We start from the raw sequence: 18,299 nt of genomic DNA, 5'->3' as shown, positions 1-18,299 counted from the left end.
TGACAAATGATCACTAGTTTATCATCAAAGGTTTAGTTACTTAGATTATATATGTTACATAGTAGATATCATAGGTAAGTAGTCCAATAATTCAACAAGAACATCATATAAGTCATGCATGAGGTAGGAAGATAAATCTTCCATTTAGGAACCTCTTTGGTATTCAGCACTACACATGTTGTCTTGGACAACAAGAAGGGTCATGAACATACATTAAGGAAATGAAATACATACTAGCTAACTAAGAAAACATAAAGTGATGTGTGGATTTGAAGGTAGGATAGCCCAAGCTAACCATATAATCACACAACTTCAAGTCTAAAATTTGTTCCTCACTTGTGAGTTAAAACTCTATTAAAGTAGAAAGTTTATGAGGATTAAACATCTGGATTTACATGTCACAACCTTGTTTTTAAGCTCACATAATCATGGCCTTGATTAGTGGTATAAGAACATAGGAACATGTATAACATGAATATCAAGAAATACGAATTTTTATTATGATCCAAATGTCGGATTGAATGGTTACAACGAAAAGGTGATAGACAAGAATACAAGGTTTACAAAAATAGAAATACAAGCAATGCTTTATAATTAAGGAAAGTACGAAAAACAGGGCGTTACAAACAAAGTTGCACAACTGAATATATATCAAGCTTTAATCAAGTGCGGATGTGCTGATGGTGTTGATTAAGGCCGGACGGTGATATCAGAACCACAAGGCCGGACAGAAGAAAAATTAATTCTCAAAACTGTTAAGTTCAGATGGCCATCTATGGATTATGTGATGTGAAGAAGAAAAATCAACATGTGCGGAGGGAATTAACAAGTCACAAGGTCGGACGAACAAATACAAATCACAAGGTCCGACATTAGATGTTATAAGTTTGGACAGCAGAAACATGGATTTCCAAGGTTCAGATCCCACTCAATTCGGTCAAACCCACAGTTTTATATATATATATATATATATATATATATATAGACACACACACACTAAGTAAAACAACCAAAATACTGATTAATATAAACCAAATATTAATAATTAAATGTCAAAATTAAAACCTAACAAAGTCCCGGTATATTTTTATTAATCTTTGTCAAAAACAAACTTGAAACTAATAATCAAGAATCAAAAGAGAATAAATTCATAAATTCCGGTAACTTAACTCCGAATTGAACCACGTTTATTTTTTCAACAAATGAAGCCACAAAAAAAAATTTAATAATCCTGGCGAACAAAAAATAATATTATTTTAACTTTAAATATTAATTTGAGTTAACTTCCATTTTGCTCCGCATGATTTGTTAATTTTAATAGTTTTCCCCAATAGTTAAAAAATAGCCATTTTTCTACTTGATTTTCTAACTTATGGCCATTTTGTTCGCCGTCTCTAACTCCAACAAAAAAATCCATTAACTTGAAGGGTATTTTGATATTTTTATAGAAAAAAGTAAGGGCATGTAAGTCTTTTCACTTAAATAAACATATAACTTGTTTATTTACATGTATATAAGTAATTCTTTTCTAATCCACATCCTTCCAATCACTCTTTCTACCGGCCACCACCATCCACCAACATCCACCACGACCTGCTACTACCAATTGCCGACCACGACTACCGCGAGTTTTAACTAAACGTTTTAATTGAGTTAGATCCAGAGAGTAAACTACCGAAATACCCCTACTTTTAACTTTTTAACTAAGTTAGAGCCAGGGAGCAAACCGGCTACAAACTCAAAAGATCAGGAGGAAAATAGATATTTTTAAATCATTGTAGCAAAACTGTTAAAATGACCAAACCAAGAGGAGCAAAACAAAAGTGAACTCTATTAATTTTAAGGGTATGCAATTACAACTATGAATTAAAGTCAAAATTTCTTCTACGTCTTTGGGTTCAACTCCCAGTTTCCCAGGTTACTACAAATCACCTCAAAATTAACTTAAAATATAGCTGTCAAAGGTTATAAGTGAACTTTGAAAATGGAAGTGGAACTATGTGAATGTTAATGAATTGTCCCAAGGGCAAATAAAATTGAAGTGGCGCCAGAATTTTGGAGCCACGTTTAAAACATAAAAACTATTCATTTTATGTGGAATATTAATATTAATATATAATTTAATTGGCTCTAAAGATGGTGGTGCTGTACTTTAGTGGTAACAAATTCGTTGCCTCTACCATAGAGACCCTCTTTTAAAACCAAGCAACTTTGATTTTTACATTTTTGTGCCTAGTGTTTGAAACTGTACAGGCCCCTTTATGCGAAAAAACCGAGATTCTGAAGTCTGTTGCGTGGTGTAGAAGGGTCTTGTTTAAGACCATTTGTTTTTCCTAGTTGGAGTTCATATTTCAAACAAAATGATCGTTATGTTGGAACCGTTAGCTTCTACCTAACACTGTTGAGTCGAATAAACAAACTTCATAAACAGTTAACAAACACACACGATTGAGAGATATTTCACACTCTAGAACACACACACTTGCATTCGAATTAGACCAAATGTCTGATACAAAGCCCTATTTATACCTGCCCATATTGGAGTTATTCCTTAACCGACACAACTTAGTATATTCAGGTACACATACATAATAACCCCTAGAGTTTAGAGTTTTTACACAACTGACACAATAAATAAATACTAGATAATATTTGACATCTTTGTTTGATGTCAACGTGTAAAGGCCAACATCTCTGACGTAACTAGCTTGATTCATTATGTATTTTTTGTTGATGCATAGCACCCCACATTTTGATGTAGTAGGATGGACTAATGTTCATGTTTGGAACATCATATAAATTAAACATCTCATAGTAAATAAATTTGTAACAAGGATAAAAGTAGGTATCATCTTCAACAATTATTCTTATTTTCCTCATGTTTGTTTAATTATTTCTTGACTATGTGTTTTGGGTTTCAATAATCTTGTAAGACAAATGCATACTTTTGGTTCTGATATTTCCACGTCAAATCAAAATCCAAAGGATGAATTTGGCCATTTAAATTGTTAAATGTTTTGGAAGAGCCCTAGTTTTTATTTCGCTTTTGGCCTCCAAATAGGTGAGCAGCCCATATGAATTACATTGACATTTTTTTACTGTAATTCAGTATTTGACTCTGAATTTTAAATTTTAGACAAATAAACTCCAAGAATTTTTCAACTGCTCTCCCAGTTGAGTTTACCAAGCTTCTGAAGCTCAAATACCTGTAAGAAAACCCTCAGCTTGATAACACATAATCAATACATTTTTTTAACGTTATGATCATTGTGAAATGACAATCCTATTGTTTTATTAATGCAGGGATCTGAGTTATAATAACTTCACTGGAACAATACCATCTGAATGGGCTACTATGCAGTTGACTGACCTGTAACCACACATTATATCACCTCATTAGCAGTTCTTTCCCAGTAAAATAATTATTTGTCTGTGGTAGAATATCAAAAAAAAAAATTAGATTTGATAGTAACATATATATTAAATTGTAATTAGAGTAAAGTACACGGAGGGTTCATGTGGTTTACCATGATTTTAGATTTGGTCCCCAACTTCTCAAAAGTACATTGATGGTCCCCGCGGTTTGCACTTTGTAACATATTTATTCCCTAGCTAAAAAATCTAAAGTTTTTGGCAGGTTCAAGATAGGGATTAGATATTTAGATGCGTCACAAAATGCAAACCACAGAGACCATTCATGTACTTTTAAGCAAAGTTAGGGACTATGCAGTTAACTGACTTGTAACCACACATATATTAGCAGTTGTTTGCCTGTAAAATAATTATTTGACTGTAGTAGCATATCAATTTTTTTAGATTTGATAGTAACATATAGATTAAATTCTAATTAAAGTAAAATACATGGATGGTCCATGTGGTTTACCATGATTCTAGATTTGGTCCCCAGCTTCTCAAAACTACATAGATGGTTCCAGTGGTTTGCACTTTGTAACACATTTATGTTAGAAGATACAAACATAATTTCTTTATATTCGAATATTAGTATGTATGAATGTTAACTTAGGATTATTATGAGTTGTAATTATGTAATTATGACCGGTATGTTAGAGTGGTTGCGTTGGTTAGGAGACAATTTTCCCTCCATTTCAACCGCTATTAACTGCCATCTATATGATATTTATATGTCTTGGCGGGTTTCACTCTCGGCACCAAGACAATTTTAACCGCCAAATTTTCCGCCAAATTGTCCCTCCATTTTTCTCTGCAAACATCAAAGTAATCAAGTCGTTATCATTAATCCAAATCATTATAACGCTTCCACTGAATGTCATTCTGATGGCCAACAAAGTGGTATCAGAGCCGGTTATGTTAGCGATGATGATTTGAAGTTGTCTTCAAATTATTGCCGTGTATACACTGCACTGAAGAGAAGCGAGAAAGGCGATGAATGCAGAGGCGATGCTATTACTGTAATCAGCCCGACCACCAAATCTCTACATGTGAAATGAAAGAAAATGATGAAGAAGTGCAACTGCTCCGTCTGGCCGTGAACACCGGAACGCAGAAATCACACAACACTGATGCTGAATTTCAAAGCGGTCAAAGAAAAGAATATATAGTGACTGGTACCGACGGTGGTTTGTTGTTAGAAATATGGTATGTTAGTAAGACTCTTAAACATCATTATTCAGGAAATATGGACATGTTTAAACGCATAAAAAACCTGTCAAGTGTCGAAACTAACACAGGAGAAAATCATTTCTTCTTTATAAGAGGCATAGGAGTCACTGAAATCATGTCTGGAATGGAGAATATTCAGGTTCAAAGTGTGTTCTACACACCGGATATTGATTGAAATGTTTTAAGTTTAGATCAACTAATAACACAAGGTTACACTATTAAGTTTAACGGAGACAAATGTAAATTGTTTCCCACATTCGGTATTCCAATGTTTAATAAAAGAAGTGGTAAAACTGGCATGACGGGAGAAGAAGAAATAGGCATGCTAGAAAAGGAATCGGTATTAAAGAGGGAAGATCATCATGAAAGATTCAAAAATGAATTCTTGAATGATTACTTCGAAAGTTTAGATGTATCAACGAATGAACCTGACTGGAATGTTCTGATACTTCAATCCATGTCATTCAAAGAGTTCAATGACTGCAAGGCTTTACTAGACATGTTAGAAGATGAGGATTACGTGGTGATGTACCGATATCATCTTGATATCAAGTTTAATGAAATCGTAGATTGGTTTCTGAAAATTAAATTAGAAATTTTCACGAGACCATTACCGGGGTATGCTTCGGAGAATAGGAATATATGTCTGTTAGACTTGTATATGGGAGTAAAACGAGAAGGAGGACATCGATATGTCAGAAAATAACTTATGGTCAAAAATCGCCAAGAAGATCGGTTTCGACTACATCGAAGGTGAATACATGAGGCTGTTATATGCCATGTATTTGGATGTAATAGTATACTATTACAAATACAAGTCAGTACAGGAACATGCAAATCAGCGAAAGGAGATCAAGATGGTAACGGATTCAAGGCAGGTAAAGAGCGATGAGGACAGAATGGAAGGAACTGAGATTATGCAAGCAACTGGAAATACAAGAACAAGAGAAGCTGCAGAATGTTGATGCACGTTTTGTGGACGCGACAAGACCAGTTCAAGAGCACGACATTCCTCCGTCGTGTACAAGAACAAGTCAAACGGGCCGAGACTTGTTCAAGACTATCAGGCTTAACAATGAACCAAAACAAGACTTGGGCCTTATCCTATTTGACGAACCATAATTGGGCCTAAGCCAATTATTGGCGGAACAAGGATAAAGTCGACCAAACACTTTGTTTCGTCGACCAAGATGCTGATTCGTCGAAGGTTGAGGATGTTTCGTCAACCAACTAGCTGATTTGTCAACAAGGTCCTGTTTCGTCGACCAAGATGCCGATTCGTCGAGGGTTGACAGATTCCGTACATACGTTCTTGGTCAAAACACCGAGCTGTGGATACGTTTCACTACGGATTTCGATCAAGCTATAGAGGTTGCTGCTTCTTCGACTGCTACGTTTGCCGATCTTCCTGAAGATCAAAAGAAAACATATGATTTGGAAAAGAAAGTATACGCCATTCTCACTCAGGCGTTAAGCAAGGATATATACCATCAGTTTGTCAGTTTCAAGACGACAAAGAAGTTGTGGGACGCGTTAAAGACAATAGGGGTAGGGAATGAAGCAACACGTCAATTGCGACACGATCTACTCAAGAAAGAATTTGACGGGTTTACATGTATGGATAAAGAGTCGTTGGGAGATATGACAAGCCGGTTCTATCATTTGCTTACAGAATTGGGCAACTTTGGAGTGGTGACAACTACAGCAGAGGTTGTAAAGAAGTTTGCTGATGCGTTACCTCCCTAGTGGAACAGTTTCTTGGAAATCTTGAAGTACAACGGGGTCTTAGATACTACAAATATCAACGACTTCGTCCAACTTTTGGAAAACAAGGATCAGGAGGAAACGTTAAAGGCTAAAAGAGTTCCCGTGCCACAGAATCCAGAAATGTATTATGGGACTCCGAGTGCTTCTTCTGCAAAACCCATTGTGCCATGCAACCCTGAGATGTATTATGGCACTTCCAGTTCCTCATCTGCAAAACCTGGTTCACATGCTCCGCTTCAAACAGCGTTCGTCACAAGCACAGATATGTATGGGAATCTAGTGCAAGTTCCTGCTAAGCCAGCCCCCACTACAGACATGTATGGAAATCCACTTCAACCACCTCCTGTTCAAGAACAAGCATGTTATGGAAATACATCTTCTGCTGGTCAACAATCAAAGCCTAATACAGTACAACTGAACACTTCAAGTTTCTCAAAAGGAAGTGTGGAAGTAGCTAGGGAACACATGGAGTTGCTAACCACCTTAGTGAGTGCATACTGTGGGTTGGTGGATGGTCAGATTGGAAACATTAATCTGACACAAGAAGATTATCAGCAGGTAGATAAGGAGGAGATGGAGTTGATGGATATTAAGTGGGCCTTTGCTAGTGTTGTTAGAAGAGCAAAGGATTTTATGGAAAGAACTAGCAGAACCAGCTTGGAGAGCAAGAAAGATACCAAGTATGGGTTCGATAAACAAGCAGTGAAGTGCTTCAATTGTGGTGAGCGTGGTCACTTTAAAAGGGAATGTACGAGGCCAGCACAGCATGGGAATCAAAATCCTTTCAGGAATCAGGGCAACCAGCAGAACTAGAACAGGAACACTGAACGTACGTTGGTGCCTGTCAACAACCCATGCCAAGCTGGAACATCAAATGCCAACCGGGCACTAGTGGTTCAGGTTGATGAAGGATGTGATTGGTCAATCCAATTAAGTGGTGATGCTCCGGATGGTACAACTTGTTTTGCTAAAATTGTGAAGGATGCAGTTCACACCAGTGGTGGAGAATCTTCTGCCAGTGGTGGTGAATCTTCTGAGGATGAAGACTCTTCCGGGTACAGTAGGAGTACAGATGAAGAATCATCCAGTTCAGGTGATGATCAAGTGGGTGAGACATCTAATGTTTCCATGGATGCTGATATTGATGATCTATTGGAGGAAGCTGCAGCAAGAAGTGATAGAAGATCTATTCTGGTGGATCAAGATGCTTATTCTTCGTCTTCTCTCCATTCAGCCTTTATGGCTAATGTCGACGGTTCATCAAGTCAGGTATGTATCGATGAACCCATTGTTGTAAATTGTGATGAATGTGATAGGTTGCGTGCTAGATGTGCTGATATAGAGAAAAGTATGTCTGAGTTGCAAAGCAAACATGATGCTTTACAAGCTAGTTTGTTTGACTTGCAAGACAAACATCCTACATTGAATGAGAATTGTTGTGACTTGCAAAGTAAGCATGAGGCTTTGCAAGAAATGTATGATGTGACCTTTATCCACAATCAAAAATTGACTGTGGACCTTTCCAAATGCACAGAAGCCAACGTGTTCTATGAATACCATGAAAAAGAGTTTAAGTCAGTAATTGAAAAGCTAAAGAAAGATAAAACCGAGCTAATTAAAATGGTTTCTAGAAAACAAACCGACATAAATTTGTATATATCTCGACTTGAGATAATGCAAAAAGAGATGGCTCTGGTAAAAACGGAAAGTGAGGCAATCCAACTCAAGTTAGACAGTTATTTGAGTTCTAGCTATGTGTTGGATCACATCATTGATGTCCAGAAAGAGAAAAGGGACATCACGTGCATAGGATATAAGAAATGTCCACCACCTGTGAGACATAATTATGATGCCATGCCAGATGAGGAGGACAGAGTGTTCTTTGAACCATCTGTGCCTCTAGATATGAAGGAGTTTGCAGCAGGGCTCGGATATACGCAAGAAGTATCATCAGATTCAGATGTGTCAGCAGATGCATGTGTATCTTCTGCTGAGCTGAATCAGGATCCTCCAATCATTGAGGATGCTGATTCTTCTGATGATGAATCTGATGATGCTATTCCAGCAAAGTCTGATGCGGTGGTAAAAGATGAGGACATACCTCTCGAGAATGACAATCTATGTGATCCTCCTGCAAAACCCGCTAAGACTGTTGCAATCGAGTCCTCGCCTGAGAAAGAGTCGGAGAGTGTGAATTTGCTGTACACTCTTGTTGGTGATGATAAAATTTATTCAGACAAAGACATTCCCATTAAGAATGTGAATCAATCTTTAATCAGTAAAGTTTTTGAAAACTCGACAAGTAAGTTTTTGGGAAAGACAGGACCATGTGTTACAGTAACCCATTGTCCTCCTATTCCAAAGGCTGAAGTTCGAAAACAGTTTGGCAACAAGAAATCACCAATAGTGGAAAAACAGCAGAATCACACCAAACCAAAAGCAAAATCACCGGCTCAAACTCAAAAGAAGCCGAATCAGAAGAAAAACAAGAATGTAAACTTTGTGAAATCGACGGGAATGGACAAAATTGAAACGTTTGAAAATAAATCTAACTTAGTTTTTGTCAAGAAGGCAACTGTTCAGAAATGAAATGAACCGAGCAGTTCAAAGCCTAGTACCTCGGGTTCACAAAGTTCAACATCATCGGCTAAACGATCACATGATTCTTCGGGGTTTGTTGAACGAAGATCATGTTTTGAGTGTGGGACAATTGGTCATATTATTCGAAATTGTCCTTATCTTCATAAACAAAAAGAGAAAGTTGATGATCCCTGAGGCAAGACTGATCGTAAGCAATCTGTTTTCATAAAACAAGATCCCCGCCTTGTAAAAGAAAGGGAAAAGAAACAAAAACGCCAACAGGTCAAGAGAATTGAAAAGGCAATTAAAACTGAAGTGGTCAACAAAACATCTGTTTCTGTAAAACCAGACAATTCAAAAACTTCTGACCAACATGAAGTTAAAATTTTAAAACAAAACAGACGTGGAAACCAAAAACGGTTACTGAAATCAGGGGGACCATCACAATTCACCAATCATCAAAGACAAGAAGTTATTGTTATTGATGAAAATGGAAGACCCAAGACCACAATCGCTTGGGTCCCCATCTCCAACTAATTATTTGAGTTTATGTGCAGGGTGTTCCAGGAGGAACTATCAGTAGTCACTGGATTGTTGATAGTGGGGCATCCATGCACATGACGGGCGACATGAAGCTTCTCTACGACGTTAAATCTATTAGAGGGGGTTATGTTGCTTTTGCTGGAGACAAGGGTGGTTATATAACGGGTGAAGGAATGATATCCAACGGGATTGTCAGTTTTGAAAAGATCAACTTTGTGAAACAGCTTGATCACAATCTTCTTAGTGTTTCTCAAATATGTGACAAGCAGTTCTCAGTACACTTTGATGCTAATGGATGTTATGTGCTGAAGCCTGGCTTCAAAATTCCAAAAGAATGGATTCTCTTGTCGGCTCGAAGGATAAATAATTTGTACGTCCTTGATATGAGCCAGGCTATTACTACGTCTGCACAAGCAACATGTATCGTTTCTAAAGCCACAGAAAAAGACTCAATCTCTTGGCACAGACGAATGGGTCACATTCACTTACGCAAAATGAATCATTTGGTATCAAATGAGTGGGTGAATGGTGTTCCTCTCAAAAATTTCCATCTTCAAGACGTTTGTGTTTCGTGCCAAAAGGGAAAACAAACGAAGAAGAAGCACCCTACAAAGAAGATCAACACGGTGGCAGTTCCTCTTGATCGTTTGCACATGGATTTGTTTGGTCCTGTCAAGCACAAAAGTATCAGGAATGATCAATATTGCCTCGTGGTTACTGATGATTATTCAAGATTTTCTTGGGTATCGTTCATGGCACGCAAGAGTGAAACCTTTGAGATTATCAAAAACTTGATCATTCAGATTGAGAATTTGTATAAATTGAAGGTTAGACGAATACGTAGCGACAATGGTACTGAATTTAAAAATCATGCCATGGCGGAGTTTTGCACTTCAAAAGGTATTCTTCACGAGTTTAGTGCAGCTTACACTCCTCAACAGAATGGCGTCGCTGAACGTAAGAACCGCACATTGATCGAGACTGCTAGGACAATGTTGGTGGAGTCGCAGTTGCCCATTCCATTCTGGACTGAAGCTGTGGCCTCTGCATGTTATACATTGAACCGAGTCCTTACAGTCAAAAGACATAACAAGACCTGCTTTGAGCTTCTTCACAAACGGAAACCAGACTTGTCGTATCTTGAACCGTTTAGAGCTCCATGCACAATCATCGATCCTAATGGAAAGTTTGGGGCAAAAGCTATTGATGGATACTTTCTTGGGTATGCCACCCCTAACTTACGAGTCTGGAATCTAGAGACTAAAAGGGTCGAGGAATGGTCTGAAGTCATAGTACAAAGGCACACTTTGCCTGTCAAGTGTCCTAGTCAGCCATGGATGTTTGAGTATGATGACTTTTTCAATTCGATCAATGTTGAAGCCGATGAAGAAAATGCTGCGGCAAGGATGTTATTCGAGAGTGACAATGCAACAGTTTCACCGGTGGTTCGTCCAATTCTTGTCAATCAAGAACCATGTTCGGTGAACAACAATACTCTCGACAATGAGGATTTTCATGATGCTGCCGAATTGAACGAATCTTCAGAGGATGATGAATTTCTAGATGCAGATCAAGAAGCCCCTACAACAGCTGTTCATGGTACTTCAGAGGGTACTCCTCCAGTGGATGCCCACAGAACAGCTGAAGCTACTGCATTATCATATTCGTTAATTCCAGGCATTGATTTAGTTGTTGATCTCAACTTCAACAATTTGGGTATAAATGTTCCAGTTCCAGATAATCCTGAAACAAGGATTCATAATACCCATCCTCAAGAAAACATCATCGGAAATGTGCAAAGTGGCATTCAAACAAGAAACATGTTGCGAAACAACAACAATGCAGGCCTGTATTCAGTCATTCGAGAATCCGGTCAACAAAACGATTGGTCTTTCGCGTGTTATGTTTCACAGGAAGAACCAAGAACTTGGAAAGAAGCCATGAAAGATAATTCTTGGGTGGAAGCAATGCAAGAAGAATTGCATCAATTCCAGAAGCTGGGTGTCAGGAAACTTGTAGAGAAACCTGCTGGATACAAGAAGATTGGTACCCATTGGGTGTTTAAATGCAAAAAGGATGACCACGGAGTTGTTATCCGGAACAAAGCTCGTTTAGTCGTTCAAGGTTTTCATCAGATTACAGGGATCGACTACAACGAAGTTTATGCACCAGTTGCACGTCTGGAAGCTATACGGATCTTTCTGGCTTATGCCTCATTCAAAGGATTCAAGGTTTACCAGATGGACGTCAAAAGTGCATTCTTACATGGTGTGGTTGAAGAAGAGGTGTATGTCGAACAGCCTCCAGGTTTTGAAGATCCTATCCATCCCGACCGGGTTTGGTTGCTGAACAAAGCTCTCTATGGTCTTCATCAAGCACCACAAGCTTGGTATGCAACCTTATCTAACTATCTGCTGGAGAACGGTTTTTGAAGGGGCCTTATCGACTGTACTCTTTTCATCAAAGAACAAGATGGAGAACTTCTTCATGTACAGGTATATGTTGATGATATTATTTTTGGTTCTACTAATTATGTCTTGTGTAGGAATTTCGAGCGAATTATGCAGGATAAATTCGAGATGAGTGTTATGTGGGAAATGACTTTCTTTTTGGGACTACAAGTATAACAAACTGAGTCTGGGATTTTCATCCATCAGACTAAATATGTTGGTGACGTCTTGAGCCGGTTCCAGATGTCCGATGCAACGCCCATTGGTACCCCACTGCCACAAAATCAGGAATTACTCCAGACTTGAAGGGTGAAGATGTTAACCCCTCATACTACCGCGCCATGATTGGATCTCTTATGTACCTCATAGCATCAAGGCCAGACACAATGTACCCAACGTGCCTACTTTCCAGATATCAAGTCAACCCGAAGGCCTCACATCTTGCAGCTGTAAAAAGGATTTTTCGTTATTTGAAGGGTTACCCTGACACAGGTCTATGGTACCCTAGGGATAATAACTTTTACTTGATCGCGTTCAGTGATTCTGATTTTGGCGGATGCAAAATCGATGGCAAATCCACAACGGCTGGATGTTAGTTTTTAGGAAATCGCCTAGTCACTTGGCAGTGCAAGAAGCAGATTTGTGTCGCTACATCAACATGCGAAGCTGAATACATTGCTGCCTCAAGTTGTTGCTCCCAAGTTCTTTGGATTCAACAACAATTACGCGACTACGGTTTTGAATTCATAACTACTCCTATTTACGTTGATAATTCTGCTGCATTACAGATCACTAAAAATCCTGTGCAGCACTCAAAGACCAAACACATCGACATCAAATATCACTTCATACGTGATTGCTTTGATAAAAGGCTAATCGATGTTGTTAAGGTCCACACCGATGACCAACGTGCCGACCTTTTTACCAAAGCATTTGACAAATCAAGATTTGATTACTTATTATTGGTAAACGACATTAAGGTCAAGCAAGAGTAAACCAACATCGGAAAATCATTTTTGTACATATCTTTGTGTCTTTTAAATTTATCTTAGTTTATTGATTTTAGGTGGAGTAAATCCAAATTCTGAAAATCCAAAAACATCGAAAAATTTTAAAAACACAAAAACAATAAAAAAGCAAAAATGAGTTTCCTGGCGAGAAAAAGAGAAAATGATAGTACATCAGTGGTCTGTCTAAACCTCTTTAAACCCTAAACTGAAAAACGATAAGCAGCTCTATATAAGATGTATCGGTAGGTTCACACTCATTTTAAAGTGTGCAGGGTGATATAAATCTTAATCGACTGAAGACCAGGTGGGAACCATTCATTGGCATATGGTCTTAGTACCGAAATTTCGTTTGATAGATTGTCGAGGTTCTGAGATATTTGGTCTTTATGCTGCTTATCATCTGGGTATCATGGTTGTATCTTTTACCGAAAAATAACGGGGACGCAAGTCTAGATCTTTCATGATACTATACATACGTGTACATACTGCATATTGCATACGACCTCAATAAGTGATAAACAAAAACATGTCCAAACAAATAAGTGATAAAATATCACATTTATCCGAGAGTCAAGTTCGTCTCTCTGCTGTACGGAAGTACTGACCTGTTCACGGACTTGCTCCTGTGCCCTCATGCATATGAAAATCAAGTTCCTCATCAATAAGTGATTAATCACATGATAATCGGTATACTCACCGGTATGATGAACCCTCGTGCATATCTTGATACGGGAATGTGTTGTGATGTGGATGAACACTGGTCGGTAAGTATAAATCATACACTTAACGTATCCCCTCACCATGATTACATCTGATAAGTTGAGCTTAAGTGGACAACAATACCGATAATTGTTATAGGCTGCTTATCACAAGAGTGTTTTGGCATGACCGTAAACTGATATGATTCTCTTACCCTCGAAACTCACAAAAAGAATGCTTGTATATATTTATTTACTGCTTTCAGTCTTTACATTTCAAATATTCAAAAATACCAAAAAGATTTTAGGTGTGTTTTAATATAAACTTTATAAAAGCCAAAAAGATTTTATTTCTATTTTATTTTCGATCGTACGATGTTGGAACTCGAGTCTTCGTTGCCTGAAACCTGAACGAAAACCGAATTGACTAAATCTTCATAAACGGTCAAAATTTGCATGTTTTGAAAGTTAAAACAAAAATTGATAAATTTGTTAAACTTTCAAACTGTCGGACGGTGTTTGATTGTGACATGGTCATTCGTGTGTCACTTGTTTATGCTAACTATATTCCAAGCAGTTGTTCTTATTACGCGTTTAGATTTCTTGCATGTGCAGATTCTAAAGGCAAGGAGAACATAGTCGATGACAAGCTTCGGAATGAAGACACGACGTAAAGGCGCTCAAAAGATGAAGATCCTCGAGTTGCCGCTGACCATCATCAACACCACAAGGATCTTAAGCACTATTGAACAAGTCTTTCACGAGCATAACTCAAGGGGGAGCTTATGTTAAGGGGGAGTTTGTCAACACACTTCCTACATGATATGGGTAGTTTGTTGATACACTCTCTGCTTTCAAGACGTGAAGACTTTGAAGATCCTCCGACTCTGAAGACAACAAAGGCGAATCTCGCGAGTAGCGTCCAAGGGGGAGTTTGTTGATGCACGTTTTGTGGACGCGACAAGACCAGTTCAAGAATACGACATTCCTCCGTCGTATACAAGAACAAGTCAAACGGGCCGAGACTTGTTCAAGACTAACAGGCTTAACAATGAACCAAAAGAAGACTTGGGCCTTATCCTATTTGACGAAACATAATTGGGCCTAAGCCCATTATTGGCGGAACAAGGATAAAGTCGACGAAACACTTTGTTTCGTCGACCAAGATGCTGATTCGTCGAAGGTTGAGGATGTTTCGTCAACCAACTAGCTGATTCGTCAACAAGGTCCTGATTCGCCAAGTTTGATACGTCAAGATCTGTTACGTCGTGTGTTCTGCTATATATAGTCTGTCTGATGTTAGAACATAGATAAGAACATATTGTGAGAACAAAGAGAAAACACACACACACTTTTACAGAACAAATTTGTAAACCTTGAGCTTGTAACCGAACCTTTCATTGCATTAATACAAGTGGTGTTAATCGGTGAAACGCGTGTGTCTTGTTTATGCTTGTTTTATCTCGGTTTGCCCTTTCGGTTGGATTCCGCACAACCGGTTGGGTTAGTATACAAGGATTGGACGACTAGATCCTCCTAGCCGGACCTACACAGAAAATGATGTTGATCACTATGCACTCTTTGCTGGCAACGATTGGGAAGGAATAAGAAGGCTGAACACTAGGAGAAGGTTCGATTTCAAGAGAGCCAAGGCAGCAGTGGATGACGCTAACATCAGTGTTTTAACACATTCTCGTAAACGAAGTTATGTTTAGGGGAGTGTGTTAGAAGGTATAATCATAATTTCTTTATATTCGAATATTAGTATGTATGAATGTTAACTTAGGATTATTATGACTTGTAATTATGTAATTATGACCGGTTGCGTTGGTTAGGAGACACCGTTTCAAAAGGGTAGTTTTCCCTCCATTTCAACCACTATTAACTGCCATCTATATGATATTTATATGTCTTGCCGGGTTTCACTCTCGGCACCAAGACAATTTTAACCGCTAAATTGTCCCTCCATTTTTCTCTGCAAACATCAAACTAATGAAGTCGTTATCATGAATCCAAATCATTATAACGCTTCCGCTGAATGTTATTCTGATGGCCAACAATTTAGTCACCAACTAAAAAAATCTAAAGGTTTTAACAGGTTTAAGATAGGGACTAGATGCGTTACACAGTGCAAACCACAGGGATCATTCATGTACTTTTAAGCAAAGTTAGGGACTAAATATGTTACAAAATACAACATACAGGGACCCATCCGTGTACTTTTAGAAAGTTAGGGAGCAAATCCACAATTTTGGTAAATCACAGGAACTATCTGTGTACTTTAATCTTCTAGTTATGTAACTATGCAGACTCCTCAGGGGAAACCGGTTATCTGGACCTTTCCCAACAACTCTTACTTCAATGACCTCCCTAACATATCTGTAAGCCACATAACCACTTCTATAGTTGTTGGAATATTTAATATAATAATGAAGTAGAATTATAAATATGATGTAGCTTTACTTAAATTTAACTGTGAATTACTTCATTTTCCGTAGGAACATACATGGAAACGGCTTTTCAGGCCACATACCTGAACATATAGCCAACATGAAGAATTTGGAGACTCTGTACTCAATTTTTTTTACCTATAACATCTAAATTTATGCTTATATATATTTATGCTTTTAACAACCCCACCGGGAAAAATAATAGATCAAAACTGTATACCTTTCTCAAATTTTGCATAAAAAAGCCACCAAATTCATGTAGATCCAACATTGTTTCCCAGTGTATTGTCTTCAAATTATTTCTCGGGAGAGCTCTCGGATGGATTTGCAAATCTTACCAATTTGAAGGAACTGTGAGTATAAGTTTTGTAAGCTTGATTGATTATCAATAAAGAGACTGGGATTCCATGTTCTTTATGTGTATAGCCTCAAATTTTAGAGAATAATATAAAGAAGCCATTCAAAATACCACTACATCTTACTCTCTATAAGGCTCTATATTTTTTGAGTGTTTAAAAAAGAGAAAAAATAATAATTGAAGTGTTTGTGAGTAAGATAAAGATATAAATAGAGCATGGGATGAGGTTTTTATAACGTAAACAAATTTAAAGAAACGTTTGTGATTTAGTTAAATTATGTATACGTAGAAGAAGAGTGAGATGTGAATGCACTATGTCAACTTGTTTTCTACATCTTCTTTTGTAAACGCAAAGTGGTTAAAATCAATATATTTTGGTGGTATATAAATCGTTCACATCCATAAAGGTTGAATATTTTACCTAACTGTTATAAATTTGTTACACTTTTTTAGGAAGTTAAGTGACAACAATTTCACTGGAAAGATACCTAAGTTTATTAGCCGGTGGACTAAAATCGAGACCTTGTAAGATCCTATGATGAAATAATTTATGTATTAGTAATCTTGATCATGTTGACTTCTTTTCATGGATGAAATTCCGTTAAATTACAAGTTTACTACATTAACTTTTTTTATATTCAAAGCTTTGTTTTATTTATATAACTGGATATTTCTACCACTCGCTATGGATGTACTAGTCTGAAATGCATCAACATTTGGTTTTCGATGCAGGGAAGTACAAGGTTCTTCATTTGAGGGGCCCATTCCTTCTAGCATCTCTATCTTAACCCACCTAAAAGATCTGTATGACTTTTTCCACTTGTGTATACGTGTGTGTGTTTTTTAATATTTATTTTTTTGGGGGGCACGGGGATTATCTCTATTGATCTAGGTGGCTATACTTATCTTGATATACAGGAAAATTAGTGATTTAAAAACACACACTTCAACCTTGCCATCAGTGGAGAAATTGATAAAATTACGAACGTTGTGAGCTTTTTATTCTGGTTTGTTTTTTCCCTCTTTTTAGTACTCAAGTGAAGATATTTATTACATTTAATTCCAGGGTACTAAGGAATTGTTTGATCCAAGGGTCAATTCCCAACGATATCGGGAATTTGCCAGATCTAGAGGTCCTGTAAGTTACTCAAACCATGTTCCTTGCTTCTATTATATATATTATCACGTAAAGTTAACTTTTATTAGTATTAAGATTTTCTACGTTTTAAAACTAATTATATTGCAACAAACATTTGTAATAACTAATTTATAATGTTTGGACAACGTATTCACATGCATTGTTATGAGTTAGTTTTCTACAAGTCACATTAAAGTTGATTATAGAAAGGAAAATACACCTTTGGGTTGGTGGTCTAGTGGAATAGGCAAAGCCTGTCACACCCCGACCTAAGGCGGAAACACCGGGGCATAACATATTGCATAGCACTTGGATCAAAGTAATACTTGATTTTGGTTATAATCAAATAGTTCAAACATCAAAAACAGAAAACAAATAAGTTCCCAATTTTATATAACTAAGTCTTTTGCATGCATCCTATGTAGCAGAAAACAAATAAGTTCCCAATTTTATATAACTAGGTCTTTTGCATGCATCCTATGTACCAGAAAACAAATAAGTTCCCAATTTTATATAACTAGGTCTTTTGCCAGAAAACAAATAAGTTCCCAATTTTATATAACTAGGTCTTTTGCATGCATCCTATGTACCAGAAAACAAATAAGTTCCCAATTTTAAATAACAAGGTCTTTTGCATACATCCTATGTGAAAGCGTTCTATAGT

The 18,299-nt window shown here is 37.4% G+C and overlaps 1 protein-coding gene across 1 annotated transcript in view; it reads left to right on the top strand.

The window, feature by feature from the left end:
* LOC110937792 (probable LRR receptor-like serine/threonine-protein kinase At1g07650) overlaps positions 1-17,732 on the top strand; it is a 31,745-nt gene extending 14,013 nt beyond the window's left edge. Inside the window, exons 4-12 of the mRNA XM_022180246.2 lie at positions 3,137-3,208; positions 3,304-3,372; positions 15,999-16,070; positions 16,188-16,259; positions 16,421-16,492; positions 16,951-17,022; positions 17,230-17,301; positions 17,416-17,487; positions 17,564-17,732. Of these exons, the coding sequence (XP_022035938.2) occupies positions 3,137-3,208; positions 3,304-3,372; positions 15,999-16,070; positions 16,188-16,259; positions 16,421-16,492; positions 16,951-17,022; positions 17,230-17,301; positions 17,416-17,487; positions 17,564-17,639 (649 nt within the window). The 3' untranslated portion in view covers positions 17,640-17,732. The remainder of the gene's footprint in view (positions 1-3,136; positions 3,209-3,303; positions 3,373-15,998; positions 16,071-16,187; positions 16,260-16,420; positions 16,493-16,950; positions 17,023-17,229; positions 17,302-17,415; positions 17,488-17,563) is intronic.
* Positions 17,733-18,299: the final 567 nt, after the last annotated feature.

The sequence above is a fragment of the Helianthus annuus genome, chromosome 2 (assembly GCF_002127325.2).
Source record: "Helianthus annuus cultivar XRQ/B chromosome 2, HanXRQr2.0-SUNRISE, whole genome shotgun sequence".
Classification (NCBI taxonomy): Eukaryota; Viridiplantae; Streptophyta; class Magnoliopsida; order Asterales; family Asteraceae; genus Helianthus; species Helianthus annuus.
The sequence above is the reverse complement of the archived record's forward strand: the minus strand, read 5'-3'. Positions and strand labels throughout refer to the sequence as shown.